General features: G+C 39.0%; 1 protein-coding gene across 1 annotated transcript in view; it reads left to right on the top strand.

The window, feature by feature from the left end:
• LOC136771698 (UPF0606 protein KIAA1549) overlaps nucleotides 1–14,357 on the top strand; it is a 77,890-nt gene that overhangs the window by 50,016 nt on the left and 13,517 nt on the right. Inside the window, exons 4-15 of the mRNA XM_066724169.1 lie at nucleotides 1,398–1,566; nucleotides 2,480–2,610; nucleotides 2,969–3,155; nucleotides 4,346–4,405; nucleotides 5,136–5,281; nucleotides 6,827–7,004; nucleotides 8,426–8,610; nucleotides 11,124–11,326; nucleotides 12,303–12,442; nucleotides 13,399–13,604; nucleotides 13,742–13,959; nucleotides 14,087–14,231. Coding sequence (XP_066580266.1) covers nucleotides 1,398–1,566; nucleotides 2,480–2,610; nucleotides 2,969–3,155; nucleotides 4,346–4,405; nucleotides 5,136–5,281; nucleotides 6,827–7,004; nucleotides 8,426–8,610; nucleotides 11,124–11,326; nucleotides 12,303–12,442; nucleotides 13,399–13,604; nucleotides 13,742–13,959; nucleotides 14,087–14,231 — 1,968 coding nt within the window. The remainder of the gene's footprint in view (nucleotides 1–1,397; nucleotides 1,567–2,479; nucleotides 2,611–2,968; nucleotides 3,156–4,345; nucleotides 4,406–5,135; nucleotides 5,282–6,826; nucleotides 7,005–8,425; nucleotides 8,611–11,123; nucleotides 11,327–12,302; nucleotides 12,443–13,398; nucleotides 13,605–13,741; nucleotides 13,960–14,086; nucleotides 14,232–14,357) is intronic.

Below are 14,357 nucleotides of genomic sequence, written 5' to 3'. Positions count from 1 at the left end.
AACAGAAACATCATTAGAAAGATGCCAACTTTCTAAAACATCATTAGAAAGAGGTCTTGAAAACTCTTGAGAAAATAAAACAACGTGTTTTCGTCATATCTTGTGTAATGTGTAAATATATTTTTTAAAGGAATATTTCTTCAGTATGTAGGCTAGTTACAAAAGAATAATTACACATTTGTTTCCCTGACGGTTCGGCATTTGAAAGTAGAGCTCAGTCTGCTTTGGGTAGGCAGTGGTGTCATCTATCACCACAAGGCTATTAGGCCTCCAGTTGAAGAGGTCAGTGAAGTGGAGGAGATTAAATTGGTGTCAGGCACACAGCACAGCCCTGTCACATGCTTTGGAGAAGATTGATCGAATTGCAGTTTAACTACTCAGTTCGTCTGATGAGAAAAGCTCTTTTACAAAGCTGCAGGATGTTACAGATTTTCTTTCGTCCTATGCTGGGTCTCTAAATACACAGAATATCGAGCTAGACTTTAACAGAATAATGCAAACAGGTTAACCAGACAGACTCAATGTAACATTTTGTAATGCAGTAGCTTTTGAAATAGGCTTGTATTTTACTGAAAACTAAATGAAACAGGAATGTATTTGTTGCAAAGTGCTATTGGTGCTATTGAGAAGAAGAAAGCTTTGCATACGCTAGAAAGAAGATGTGAATATTTCACAAATTGTAATACAGAATGATTGGTGCTTTGGAGACAAACGTGAGAACACGACAGTTCTCCTGCCATAAAAACATGGGCCATTTTACTTTCAGAGATAGTACTTTGATGATCAAGATGATTTCTGCAAATCCCATAGCAGGCTATGTCAGGAGAGAGCCTTCCATCAGCTCCCTTCATATTTAATCACATTTCCTCTGCTGCCAGTTTATATAACTATGCCAGTGCGGCGATGTCAAAGTGCGTGCCTGAAACCGAAGTCTCAGGGAGAGAGGGGTGAGGAAATCCCACTTCCTGCCTGTAATCATGTCTTGTTCTCTTGTAAATAAGCCAAGTCAAAGTGGAACATTTGGTGTTTCATCTCCAGTGACTGAAGCATTACACATGCATGCCCTCAGACCCGACTTTGATTCTATTTATAAGCCTAAGTCCACCTGGCAGTGAAATATCCCTGCACAGTGTTATAAAAATAATCATGCTTATTTCCTCATCCAGGCTTTGATGGGCAGTGGATGGAATAATGTATCTACAAAGGATGGTGAATGAATTATAGAGAAATAGATCACATCCACATTTAAAGCTAAATCACATTTTTTTTTAAATGTATCTTGACGTCTTGCTGTCGAGTATTGCTTTGAAGTGGTGATGACCGAGATTAGATTTCTTTTTACAGTGAAAAGAAGTGTTTCCTAAAGGTATAACTCAAAGTTCCCGTCTGCTTTACAGATGGTGAAATCGCCTCCAGACTTCATCTTTCGAGTTGTGTCGGGTCCTGTGGTCTACACTGCAGTTTCTGTTATAAATATCCTGCGCCAATCAGCCAGGAGTTCCTCTGTCATTCTCTCCGTCATGCCCATCACTCCGGTGCCTGAACACCAGTTTCAGGTTCACTCAGGTAAGTGCCTCAACATCAAGACTCATCTAAAGCTTATTTGAATCATGACACCATCAACGGAAAAATAAATCCTTCAGCAGCGTTGATTCAGAACTTTGCAGTTACCCCACCCACTGACTGAACCATACGTAAAAGCAAATAACACGCTGCATTACACTATATTTTGGCATTAAACCAAGGGTGAAAACCAAAGCTGTGTTTGTAATTTCCTCCATAAGGGCACAGCAAACCAGTGGGGCTTAGTGGATGCATCAGAGCAAAGGAACCAAGCCAATAGGAGTAAACAACTACATTTTGCATTTAAACTAATGCAAAATGTGTATACAATGTTGTTCATATTGACCATTGATTATTGAATCCTTCAGCAGCAGCAATCATCTCAAGAGGTTAATTTAACCCCATCCATCATTGATTGCTCCTGGGAATTACATTGTGGCTGAAAATCTATGGCAAACATACAGTGATAAATGGCTTATGATATTGATATCATATCAGTCCTTGTAGGAGAGATCTAATTTAGCAGTCAATCTAATCTAATAAAGAGGTCAATAAACAATACTGAGGTGCAATTGCACAAGGCAGTAGCCATGGGGGAAAGAAAAGAAAGGTAAACTACACTGCTGATCGAGCTGCACAGAAAATAATGTATTGCAGGTGCCAATATGTTGACTGATCACTATATTTACCCCAGAGGAGGGTTAAAGTGAGACCTTGATGCTGTTGTACACACCTTGTTGGCTTTCAGCTCATAATTAAGGTTGGCATAGAGACATAAAATTTGTCTGAAGATTAGTCTTTGCCTTCACTTGCCATTATTAGTTGTACTTTAAGACTTAAGACATTTACATGCCACACATCAGATACCCCTGCAGAAGTTACTGCATGCATTCACTGTCAACTGTTTCCTTCCTAGTGCTTCAGTTTGTCCCGAACCATGTTGATGTGAGGTTCTGCAACTTCAGTGAAAGGATTGAGAAAGGTCTAGTGCTGGCATTCGCTGAAGTCAGAAAGAGAAACCACAATTTTACTAATTTCACTGTTCATGTAAGTACTAATAAACTCAGTGATTTCGGCATGCAACAGCGGTGTTAATGTCATCACTTAATTCTGATGCAGTTAAGCAAGAGTACATTACTTATTTGCTCCTGCCAAAATGGCAATAAACATACCAAAAACAATACACACCAGTCAGTTTGAAGGTCAAAATATATAGTATGAGTACTTATTGACCTCAAACAGTGTTTTGACTTATAAAGATTGATCTATCCTTTTTTAGACAATACACATACCTCTGATGAAGGTAGCTTGTCTTGTCTGTTCAGCTGTGTGTATTTAAGAAGCAAGGAAATGAAATATGGATATTTATTTGATGAATGTGCTAATGTTTTTCATCATCGTCTAGATTGTGAACATAACCATGAGCATGCCCAAGGGCCAGAAGCAGCAGCGGGTGCCAGTGGATATTACCTTTGCCATTCGTGATTCCACTGGGTATCTGAATGGCTCTGAAGTGAGCAACCTCTTGAGACTCCTAAACATGGTAGAGTTCAGCTTCTACCTGGAATTTCCAGTGTTGCAGATTGCAGAACGTGAGTAAAGGGTTATCACATTTCCCACAGTCATTGAAGTTGAATGGTATTCATGATTACAAATGGACCATAGTCAGTCAGCCTCTGTGGCATCCCTTCATGGTCGATTCTTGTTTGTCTTTTGCCAGCTTTGTGGTAAGTGCTATCTTTGGGGATCCTGAGAAGTTAATTATGTAGACGTATCCTCCTGGCCTGTAAAATTAATCCTTTAGGCTGTAGATTGCAGTTCAAGTCTAGACTTGTTTACATGCTGTCAAGTTTTTTAACCTCTCCAAATGCCAGCTTCCATTTCCAGGTGCAAAAATTTATATGAGGCAGCTGTCTTTCTGGTGCCTCATGTAACTTGCTAGAGGATGGTTTAGATGTGATGGATGTACATGTAGATTGTGTCTCTTGTGCAGGTGTGAGAGCTTTCAAACAGACAGCAGCTTCAAAAATGTTAAAGCCCTGTTGCACTTAATGGAAGGTGACATCTTGAAGGTGAAGGATGTGGACACTTACAATATTAAAATGCCCCACTAAAATTTAAAACATGTTGGTGAAGTTCCATGACGTCTAATGACTTTGAGAAATTGTAGAGCTAGGGTTCACCATCTTAATAAATGATCATGGCCGAACAATCCCTATAATTGTCGCTTTGCATTTCCTTTGGATTGATTCAAAACACATTTTAGCTGATAAATTATAATGCACATAATTACATTAGTGCGTGTTTATTTATTTGGGATGTTTTCCAAGCCAAAAGCAAAGAGGAACCAAGGAAGAAAGAAACTGGAGAACGGAATAACCCAACAGCATAACGTTTATGATTTGAAATGAAACCTGAGACCCTTTTACTGAAGAATCAGAAAATTATTATTATCTGTATTGTATTGTTGTTGGCTCCTTTTTGAAGCATCACCTGGTTAAAATAAAGTTCAGCTATGCAAGGGCATGGCCAAGCCACAGGCTACAAACTGCCTGGCTCTGTAGTCGAGGTCAGATCAATGAGCTGTGGTGCTTGGCAACCTGGGAAAGACAGGTCACATTGTTGTGCTTAATAATTCCTACTGGCTTTACAGTTAGAGAACAGTTCAGTGAAAATAAACTTCAGCAAGAAATGTGTTATATGGCAGAAAACCAAACAAATAAACAAAAAAAACATTGTAATCTACCAAGTCAAATATTGTTTTTGCATTTTTAATTGACAGCTTTTCACTATCCCGAGCTCAATGTGACCCAATTGTTGCGATCGTCTTGGGTTAAAACAGGTAAGCTGTATATATTTTTTTCTATCCGCCGACCAAAAAAGGAGATTGCAAATACATTGTAATATTCATTGGAACAGACTGTTTTTTTTAAATACTTTTTTTTAACAAATCGCACTGTGTAAGATTTGTGGAGATTTTTTAAATACAGATGCTCTCATAGGTTTGAACATGGTAGAGATCTTACTGCCCCACATTCATGCAGTGCACTGTACATTGCCAATTAGTGCCACTGCTTAATTACTGCCAAAACATACTTAATTAGTGGCTTTACACAACCCATTTATGATGTGGCTTTTTATTATCTTTATTTTGTTTCACATTCTATTTTGTCTGTATGTATTATTTTAGATTTTCCATTAGTCTTGAAGATATTATTTGAAACTCTAATTTACTATTGCAAGAAGAATAGCTTTGTAAAGGGTATTTCCAGTATTACTTAGAGTATAACTCTAATAGGAAGGTCAGTCAACAGCCACCAGGGCTGTTTGCAATAGTAACATGCCTCGCTGTGACACTTATTTGACCTTAAAAACATTTTTTTAATGGAATACAGGGCTACTGCAGTATTGAGTGAATCACAGTTACAGTCAGTTTTTATATTCAAAAAGTTTTAAATACATGACATAAACCAAAATAAGCAGGCTTTTTGGATGAGTGTCTCATTATGACTAAGCCTAAGCCCACTTTTTGTCAGCTGTTGTGTTTGAGAGTGTTGGTCATGTTGCTGCAGTGTTGCTGGGGGTGCTGGACCAGAGGGTCAGTGAGAGGACCTTCCAGGCCAAGATGGAGCGCAGGCTGGCCCAGCTGCTGGGAGAGGTTCTGGGGGCGGCGCGGCGCTGGAAGAGGGCCACCAGTGTGGGCAATAACAGCGTTCAGGTAACCGACCTATTCCTGTCATTGCCCAATTTGAAAAAGAACAACTATATTATTATAATATGTGTCAGCTATTCTGGTTCAGGTATGTAGAATGGGAAATTTACACATTTTAATATTGCTTTTTAGGGCACTAGTAAATCTGTAACTTCCAATTCAATATAGAAGGCTGTCTGTCTTTGCTTCCTAAGTCCCATTGGCTCGCTAATAAAGCACATTCTTCACGGCTGCCTTCAGCACCTGCTCTTTCTTCAGTCAGGGACAAGAGTAGGTATCCATGGTAACACGGCCTATTCATCTCAGGGCCCGAGCTTCTGAAAAATCCAAATCGAATAGTTTTTTTCCCTGCCCGAATCAAGCGCCAGTGCTAATAGCAGATCAATTATTTATAGCTATTCACAGGCAGCAGAAGTCATTTAAAAGAAATGCCTGCTCTACTTCCGAAGAGACAGATTTTATCACTGCCTGAAGAGGCTGGCAGAGTGAGACGAGGCGCATTTACTGAAGAGAGCTGTCAGGATGATTCATGTGCTGATCGGTTCAAGAGCATGTGACTTATTTGCCTTTCACTTTCTCAAAATTAAGAAGTGCTAAACAAATGTTCAGTTTTAAACAATTATATCACATACCCATTAGTAGTATACATTTATGTTTATCGTATTAGTTTGCGTATTTGTTAATATTATTAATTCACATTCTTCCATGTTAGAGAGTTCTAACGTCTCTGCCTTGAAACTGATAGAACGAGCTTGTTTTTAGACCATGAATGCAAGTTGCAGCTGCTGCTTTGAAGTTAGTTCATTTTGCATTTCAAAGATCACTGCTTGAAATTCTCACCTACAGCAGGAAAGTGCTTGTTTGAGAGACAGACACACAGATCTATGTGGATTTGTAATGTAGATGGTGTTCCACAATGGTTTCAAAGAATAAATCACGTTTTAAGATTTACATTTGGTTGGAACACATTTCTGACAATGTTACAAAGGGACTACAGGTTTGAGAGTAAAACAAATTAAGCATTGGGAGGCTGTGAGCTCAGTACATTTAGCTTGTTTGCCTGGCTAATTATATTATTTTTAAGCAGCAAGTAATTTAGCAGACCTTTATCCAAGGATACTTAGTTTTAGAGATACTAACACACATACCTGTATATGTTCTACAAATAAAGAACATACCAAGTGATAACAATAATACCATAGAAATGTCATCCACTTTATAGTTAAATTAAAGTATCTTTCTTCAAAATTATTTTGTTGTTGCTGATCTGCACACATAGGTGACAGAGATTCCACTGGCTAGTCTGAGTTTACAGCCTAAAATGAAATCAGTTCTTTAATCGGACGGCCTACAGCCTTTGGGTAAATCTAAAAAAAAATCCTGATTGACAGTTCTGGTGGCTGCCTCCAAAAATAAATCTTGCCATCAGATTTGATAGCATTGCAAACATAAACACTTAAGAAATACAGTCGCTTCAGAATAGATGCATCTTGGCGTTTTCCACATCAGTGATGCTCAGGGTTTGCTTAGAAATGTCTGCGCTTAACCCAGATTGTGAGAACATCCCGAATCGAAGGCTCCGACAACCCCCTGGAGATGATCTACTTTGTGGAGGGTCCGAACGGAGAGAGGCTGAGAGCCATCACCACTGCCAGCATCCTCAACAGGATTGACGTCCAGAGAGCGGCCATTGTCCTCGGCTATCGCGTACAGGGAACCCTGGCTCAGCGTGAGTACAGACTTGAGTACAAGGGAGTCGTTTTTTAAACCCCTGGATGCCAACCAAGTGAATTAGTTAATCATCAATGATATGCTTCTGTAAGTGGGTTGGCAGTAATGGCTGTAACTACATCCTCCCATTTAGCTTAGCCACTCCCTTCTGAACCATTCTGTCAATCAGCATTTCTTTTGGACGGCTAAATAATTACTACTCAAGTGGCAAATTTGGCTTGGGATTCTCTGGTAATTGCAAGATTGTAGTTTTAAGGTGGATATTAACAATGCTTTGACAGCTTAAGCCTATGTGTAGGGAACAGGTGGATGAAAAGATTGGCCTTTCTTCTCATATATTTGGCCACAGAGACCATAAGAGCCAGTATGAGCCACAGAATCATCACTATAAGACAACAGTCAACCTAAGCAGGCCCTGTCTGATTAAATTCACGCTGGATGACAGAAAATAAACAGTGTGTCATTTGTGTCTCTGTTCTGTCTCTCAAACATTCCAGTGTCAAAACTGGAGATAGACGTTTGACGCTCACGATCCAGGGGGATTGTTTGGGAACAAAAGAGGCATTGCATTTTTAATGTCTGACTTGGCACTGGAAATGTGATGGAAATTCTGTGATTCTTATATTAACAATACAGCTTTTGTCTTTTCCTCCAGAGGGAGGGCATGATATTGATCATTGTTCTTTTTAATATATATTTCCAATGATTGTACTAACCCTCATTCATACAGAAATGTAGAATTAGGGAATATCTAGGACAATACAATTAAATAGTCTTTGTAATCTTTTTTTACTAAAGGTGTTTTATACAGGATATTATAAGAAAGGGTTACCAATAAATTCAAAATCTGATTTGCGTGCAATAAACGAATATAAATAAAGTGATTGTTTCATAAATTAGGATTTAAACACTACTGTTTAACTAACTTCATATTTTGCCCTCTGTGCTGCTTATGTATTGTATATCTTTATAGTTGTGTTCTTCTTTAAATTGAACAAAAGCATTTACTTTTGACCTTTATCCACTACAAAGTTTGTACAGAAGGGCAAATCATATTGTCTTTAATTCAATAGGAGGTCTGTATTAATGGAAGACCCACCTTAATGAAATATTATTTAGTAATTTGAGTCTACTCAACTGTCTCAAAATAATTAAACCGATGATCGTAATCAGTCTGCATATGAGTTCATTAACATGCATCTCGTTTGTGGGGACTTTGCTGAGGAGGAGGTTCAGTATTAAATGTGTCTGGTCTATGAATCAGCTACCCAGATGGCCACTGTTTTCCTTCATGGAAAAATAGATGTGAAGTTAATTACTTTTTAAGATATACGTAACCAGAGTCTAGTCTGATAAGCCCAGAATGCATTGTCTGCCAATTTGGGTGAAAAGATGGTTCTGTTGTCTGTCCCGCTGCAGCTGTGGAGAAGATGGTTGCTCCTCCATCTGAAACCCAGAACAATAACCTGTGGATCATTGTTGGGGTGGTGGTGCCCGTGGTGGTGGTCGTCCTCATTATCATCATCCTGTACTGGAAACTGTGCCGCACGGACAAACTGGAGTTCCAGCCCGACACCATGAGCACTGTGCAGCAGCGGCAGAAGGTGAGCCAGGTCTGTTGGCTGAATAACACTTTTAACCACCCTGTATCACGGCTCTGGCTTTGGTACGGCTTGTCATTCTTTGTTGTTTGTGAACTGATGATTTGCCGAAACTGTCTGGTCTGTGAACGGCGTGACAGAGAAAACACACACAGAGCGCAGAACCAGCTGCAAGCTCGGCGAAAATAACTTTTGTCGAGTTAATTAATTAATTGATTTAATTAATTACTTGAGGTCTCGGTGTGAGCATTAAGCAGAACTCCCTGCAGGGGTGATGTGCGGAAGATCGAGCTCCCTGCCTGTGTTTGAAATTGAACTCTGCCAGACAAAAAAAATCCCTGTCGCTTAATAAGTCTTGTCTTCCCATTTTCATTCCCTTCTGTTGACACGTGCAAGGATTCAGAGCTTTCTTTTGACAGCAGCGAGGTACGGCATAGACCTTCAACATAGAATGGTTGTTTGAAAGGATGTGCTTTAGATAGGATGTCTAGAGGAAAGATACTGTACACTAAGGTTGTGGTATGATTCTGGGTTCTGATTTTCTGTTTAAGTACAATTAAGTTGTGTGGAAAATACATGAAAAAAAAAAAGTTCTTAGACAATGTCTGTCATAACTGTATATGTGAGTAAATGTACTGTGTTAAATACTCAAAGAAAACAGTACTAGCCAATTGTGAAACATTTTATTATGTTCTCAATCACTTTTGTAGGATAATTGGATAAAAATAGAAATAAACCAAACTAACCTTAAGTCAGAACCTCTGCGAGTGAGTGAGTGAAAGGTTTGCAGATTTCTGTTTTATTTGTCTATGTTGTGGCGGTAGTTATAGCAATGGCACAGTAATAGCTGTATATTTCTCTTTGGGTTTGATGCTATTTTCGGATTCACTTTTTAAAAGCAATTTGTGACAGATTCCTTATGTAACTATTAATCACAACCACATAAAAGTTTAATTGGAAAAGTAAAAAAAATATACTGCATAGCTCTAATATGACATAAATGAAACCACACTGGACCAGTTAATTAATCCATACATTTCCTCAGTAAGAAGTGCTTTTTTGTAAACTAACAAAAAAATACGAGAGAGATTTGTTCACTGAAGTACTGAAGAAATCAAGAAACTATGCCTTGGGGGCAGCAAATATGTCATCACTCTAAACTCACTGTCTACATTAGTCTGCAATGCTTTCAGCAGCTTGGGGAAATTAAATTGGTTCAAGCTTTCTTTTAAATGAATTCAATTTGAATTAATAAAGAAATATATTATTGGTACTCCATATTTCATGTCTTTGAAATCAAATCCCCAATCTATGAATGTTTGTCCAACCACATTGACTTACACCACTCAGAAGCAATAAAACAATAATATACAGTGTGCACAGTTACAAACCTCTCTGGAAAGCTAAATTATGGGGGGGGGGGGGGGTGTCTTGTGTCCACAGAAACAGAAAACAAATCATGAATTACAAATGGGAAGACAATTTAAATAAATCTTTACTGAAATGTGGTACAATTCAAGCACATTTACTCGGATGTTTAATTATGATTCAATAAAGTGCTTTCACTGACTTCCACTGGTGGTTCATACAGGTTATTATTGATGGCCATCCTCTATTTTTTATAAACAGGTGTTTTATATTAATTCTAGTAATTGGTCAACGTGCACAAACAAAGAGTAACAGCATTAGTGGTCTTTACATTATTAATTTATTAAAACTTTACCACTAGTTTAGTAGACTACCACAAACATCCTCTCATGAATAAAAGTATGTTTCTTGACTCCTAAACAAGGAAAAATGTTGTCCTAATTTTGGTCAGAGATTGAAACAGACACACCATGATTTAACTGGAATAGAATCCCATTTCATTCAGTTTCATATTTTACATTTTTTCAGTGTCACTCATCATTTATTTGCCTAAACGTGTTCAAATTGCATTTTCTCCAGCAGCAAAGTTTGTGATTGCAAGACATATCACCACATTTTAGCTGTCAAGTTAGCTCTCAAATGCAGCAATTTATGGATAATACTGAATCTGGTCAGGCATTTCTTTACTGAACATGCACTAAGAGTGAAAATATTTGTAATTTATTTTTCAAGGTCTGTTTTAGATGCTCTGTAGCAACATAGGCGTCAGAAATGTATTATATAAGTATGACAGCTGTTAAAAAATATCATTTTGTGGGTGACGTGTGCTGAATAATCCGTTTACGGAAATCTTTTTTGTTTCAGAAGAACAGGTGTCAAACCAGCAAAAATACTTCCAGTTGAAAATGTTGTCAGTTTCAGGACCTGGTGAACAGATTTGATTATTCACAGGCAGTTTGACTGTCAGACTAGAGCTCAGCTTAACTTTTAGTGATCACATTTAATAGTCATTTTATAGAGGAAATGTATCTGGTCTGAGAAACACTGAGTTGATCAGTGTTGTCACTGATGCTTTTGGATCAGAAATCTATTGCACGTTACTTTTATTTACTTATGTCTCCTCTTTTTGTGTCCCTCGCTCCTCACAGCTGCAGGCTCCCAGTGTCAAAGGCTTTGATTTTGCGAAGCTCCACCTGGGGCAGCACAGCAAAGACAACATCCTGGTGATCCAGGAGCCGTCAGCACACCCAGTCCAGGTGAAGGAAATGACTCCATCAGAGAATGGCGACGTGCCCAGCCCCAAGTCCAAAACCTCGTCCAAGGTTTCAAGGGGAGCGCGGCGCAGAGGGAGGTGAGTTACAGATTGTTGGGCGTTTCTAATTGACGTTCCTCCTGTTACTGGCATGATTGGTAAGAACAGCCGCCCATTTGGGAGCCCTGATGACATGAATTTGGTGGGAGACCAGTCTTGGCCAGAGATTATGATTATTCTACTGTTATAAATTGTAGTTTGTTGTTAGAACAGTTTTCAGGTCAATGCTGGTAATCTAATGTTGTACAGACAAGTATAATTACAGTACGTGATATATATATACATACAACTTACAACATACAACTCCCTACAGAAAAAGGAAACTGAGTGCTACTTAAAGCTAGGTGAAGATTAGAAGGTGTTAGCACAAACAGCACGAATTGAAGAAATACTTTATTAATTAACAGCAGTGAAAGAGTAAATTATGCCCCAACATAAAGTCATCAACTTTTATTTTAATGTTTTTGGATGCATTTAGATAGATGCAATCTAATATGTATTTAGTTTATTGTTTCTAGAAGAGTAGGGTGTAAAAAGCATTGAAAGAAACAGCTCTGCCACACACCTGCAAATATGAAAGTTAGAAAATGTGTGGGAGCAGCAGTTACTGGAAAATGTGTCTGAGCAGAAGGCAGCATGAATGTAGACGCAGACAAGGGACTCTGAATAAGTCTGTCTGGAATATAAATGTAAGCTCCCCTTTCCAACACGATACCAGCCTCAGACACATAACTAAACATCTGTTCATGTGTGAATGAACATTTGAGCATTCCTGGCATAAAGCTTAAAAATGTGAGAACATTTGGAAGTGCATACTAATAAGTATCTATTATGCAATTCAGAGTAGACATTTTCAAGAACATATATGAAATAGAAAGATTTTTCTAGACATTTTTTAAATTTACAGCGTGTTAACATTTGAGACTAATTTGCGACGACTCTAGAGTCTATTGAAATTGAGAATGAGGGCTGATTCCCCCTGTGAAGAGACAGTGATGCTGCTTGTCTTTAACAGGATCACTCCGTCTGATGCCGAGTCCACCGTGAGTGAACCTTCAAGTGGGAGGGAATCTGCCGAAGAGAGTACGAGGGTCCCTGTCCCCTCGAATGAGGTCAAACAGCCACGGAAGGCAGCCAAAAACGGCAAGTACAACCGTGATGACAGGTCTGTGATGTCATCCTTCACAGTGGATGAATGTTGGCAGCCCTTTGGTTCAGACTCAGATTCAGTCATGAAATTCAAATGTTAGTTTAAATACAAAAATAAAATACATTTGACAGTCCAAGTCTCTGAATTTGCCTTCAGAAACGTATGATGCATTTCCAGTTAACATTACTTACATTATCAGTTATATACTTGTCCTCTGTATCATTAACATATTTTTGTAAACTAAAATCTTATATTATTATGCAAAACTGGGATATCGTATTAATCATATGGTTTTCATTTTGAACTCATTTAAAAATAGATGTACCTCAATATTTGTGACTTTAACTATATGGTAGAGAAGTGGTACACAGGTCTATGCCTCTACTCAAATCGGTGTTTAAATAATTATGCCACTAACACAGTTCAATACTTAATTGGTTGTTCTCTTAAAGATACAGAAACAGTATCACAGTATGTGTTTTGTGGAATAAACTGGAGCTGCCCTGTGCTGTAGTACAATTTAGATATTTTCTCTTTAAAAAATACTGTAGCAAAGCCCAGGTCTTGTTACAGAATAGTTAATAATATTAGTGATTAATTAACCAGTCAGTCTCTGCCTACGGTGGAGCAATAATTATGTCAATATATAGGATTGTGGTAGGTAGGCAAACTATAGGCAACAGAGGACAACATATAAGCAGCTTTGCCCCCTGGTGGTGACATATTTGACTTACAGTATGTTTGAGTTCTTTCAAAGCAAGTTCACAGTGTAGTTGTGGTAGGTTGAAAACCAGTTCTTCACAACAGTTTGTGCTTGATAAACCTAAGCATTATACATACATAGTCCAAGATAAGAAGAAGGCCACACCTGGGGAGCTCAAATACATGTGAGAGTAGGCTAATATTTGCACCGGATCCTGAAATCACACTAACAGGCTTTATATGCATCCCTCTGAAACAGATCCTCCAGAGATCAACGGCACCGACGAGCATCTCTCCTCAGCGTCTATCTTCGAGCACGTGGACAGGATGTCTCGCTCCTCGGAAGCCACCAAACGGGTTTCCAACAAGATCCAGCTGATCGCCATGCAGCCCATGCCTGCTCCACCGCTGCACAACCCCGCTGTCACTGAGAAGGTGTCTGAAACCAACAAGATCAACAAAGAGGTGAGCAGCCTGTATTTTAATCCCTGTAATAAACAGCACCCATCTTTCTCCTCCATGACCTGTTCCAGAGTCCCTTTGGAAGTAGCCCTTCTTCTCTGTTTTATTGCAGTAATGTCTTGCCTTTCTTTAAGATTCAGACGGCATTGAGGCACAAGTCGGAGATAGAGCACCATCGCAATAAGATCCGCCTGAGAGCCAAGAGGAGAGGCCACTATGACTTCCCAGCCATGGATGACATTGGCATCATCGACTCCAAGGAGCACCGGCGGATCTACCAGAAAGCCCAGATGCAGATCGACAGGATCTTGGACCCCGAAGTGCAAGTCCCGTCTGTGTTTATAGAGCCCAGGAAGAGGTACGAGATTTTGTTATAAATGTGGATGAAATGCTTAACTGCAATTAAAACATTTTCCTGGTACTGCATTCAACTGCCAAAAGTCTAAAAAGAAGCTTGTTCCATCTCCTGCCACTTACTGTCTTAGTGCCAGAGGGAAACGCTCACCGAAACAGAGGAGAAAGCATCAAATCAATGGCAGCCTAACGGACGCAGACAAAGACAGGCTGATCACCACGGACAGCGATGGCACCTATAAGAAACACCCGGGAGTCAACAATGTAGCTTACGTCGTGAGTCTCTTTCTTCACACACTTATCGAACTGCAAGATTTTGTTGTTTTCATTCCAGTGTCGGTTCTCAGCTACTTTATTGGTGTTTTACATTTGAAGATATAACGTTGGAAGAGTATCCCATAT

Source organism: Amia ocellicauda, chromosome 15, assembly GCF_036373705.1.
Source record: "Amia ocellicauda isolate fAmiCal2 chromosome 15, fAmiCal2.hap1, whole genome shotgun sequence".
NCBI classification, from domain to species: domain Eukaryota; kingdom Metazoa; phylum Chordata; class Actinopteri; order Amiiformes; family Amiidae; genus Amia; species Amia ocellicauda.
This window is presented reverse-complemented; position numbering and strand designations above follow the sequence as displayed.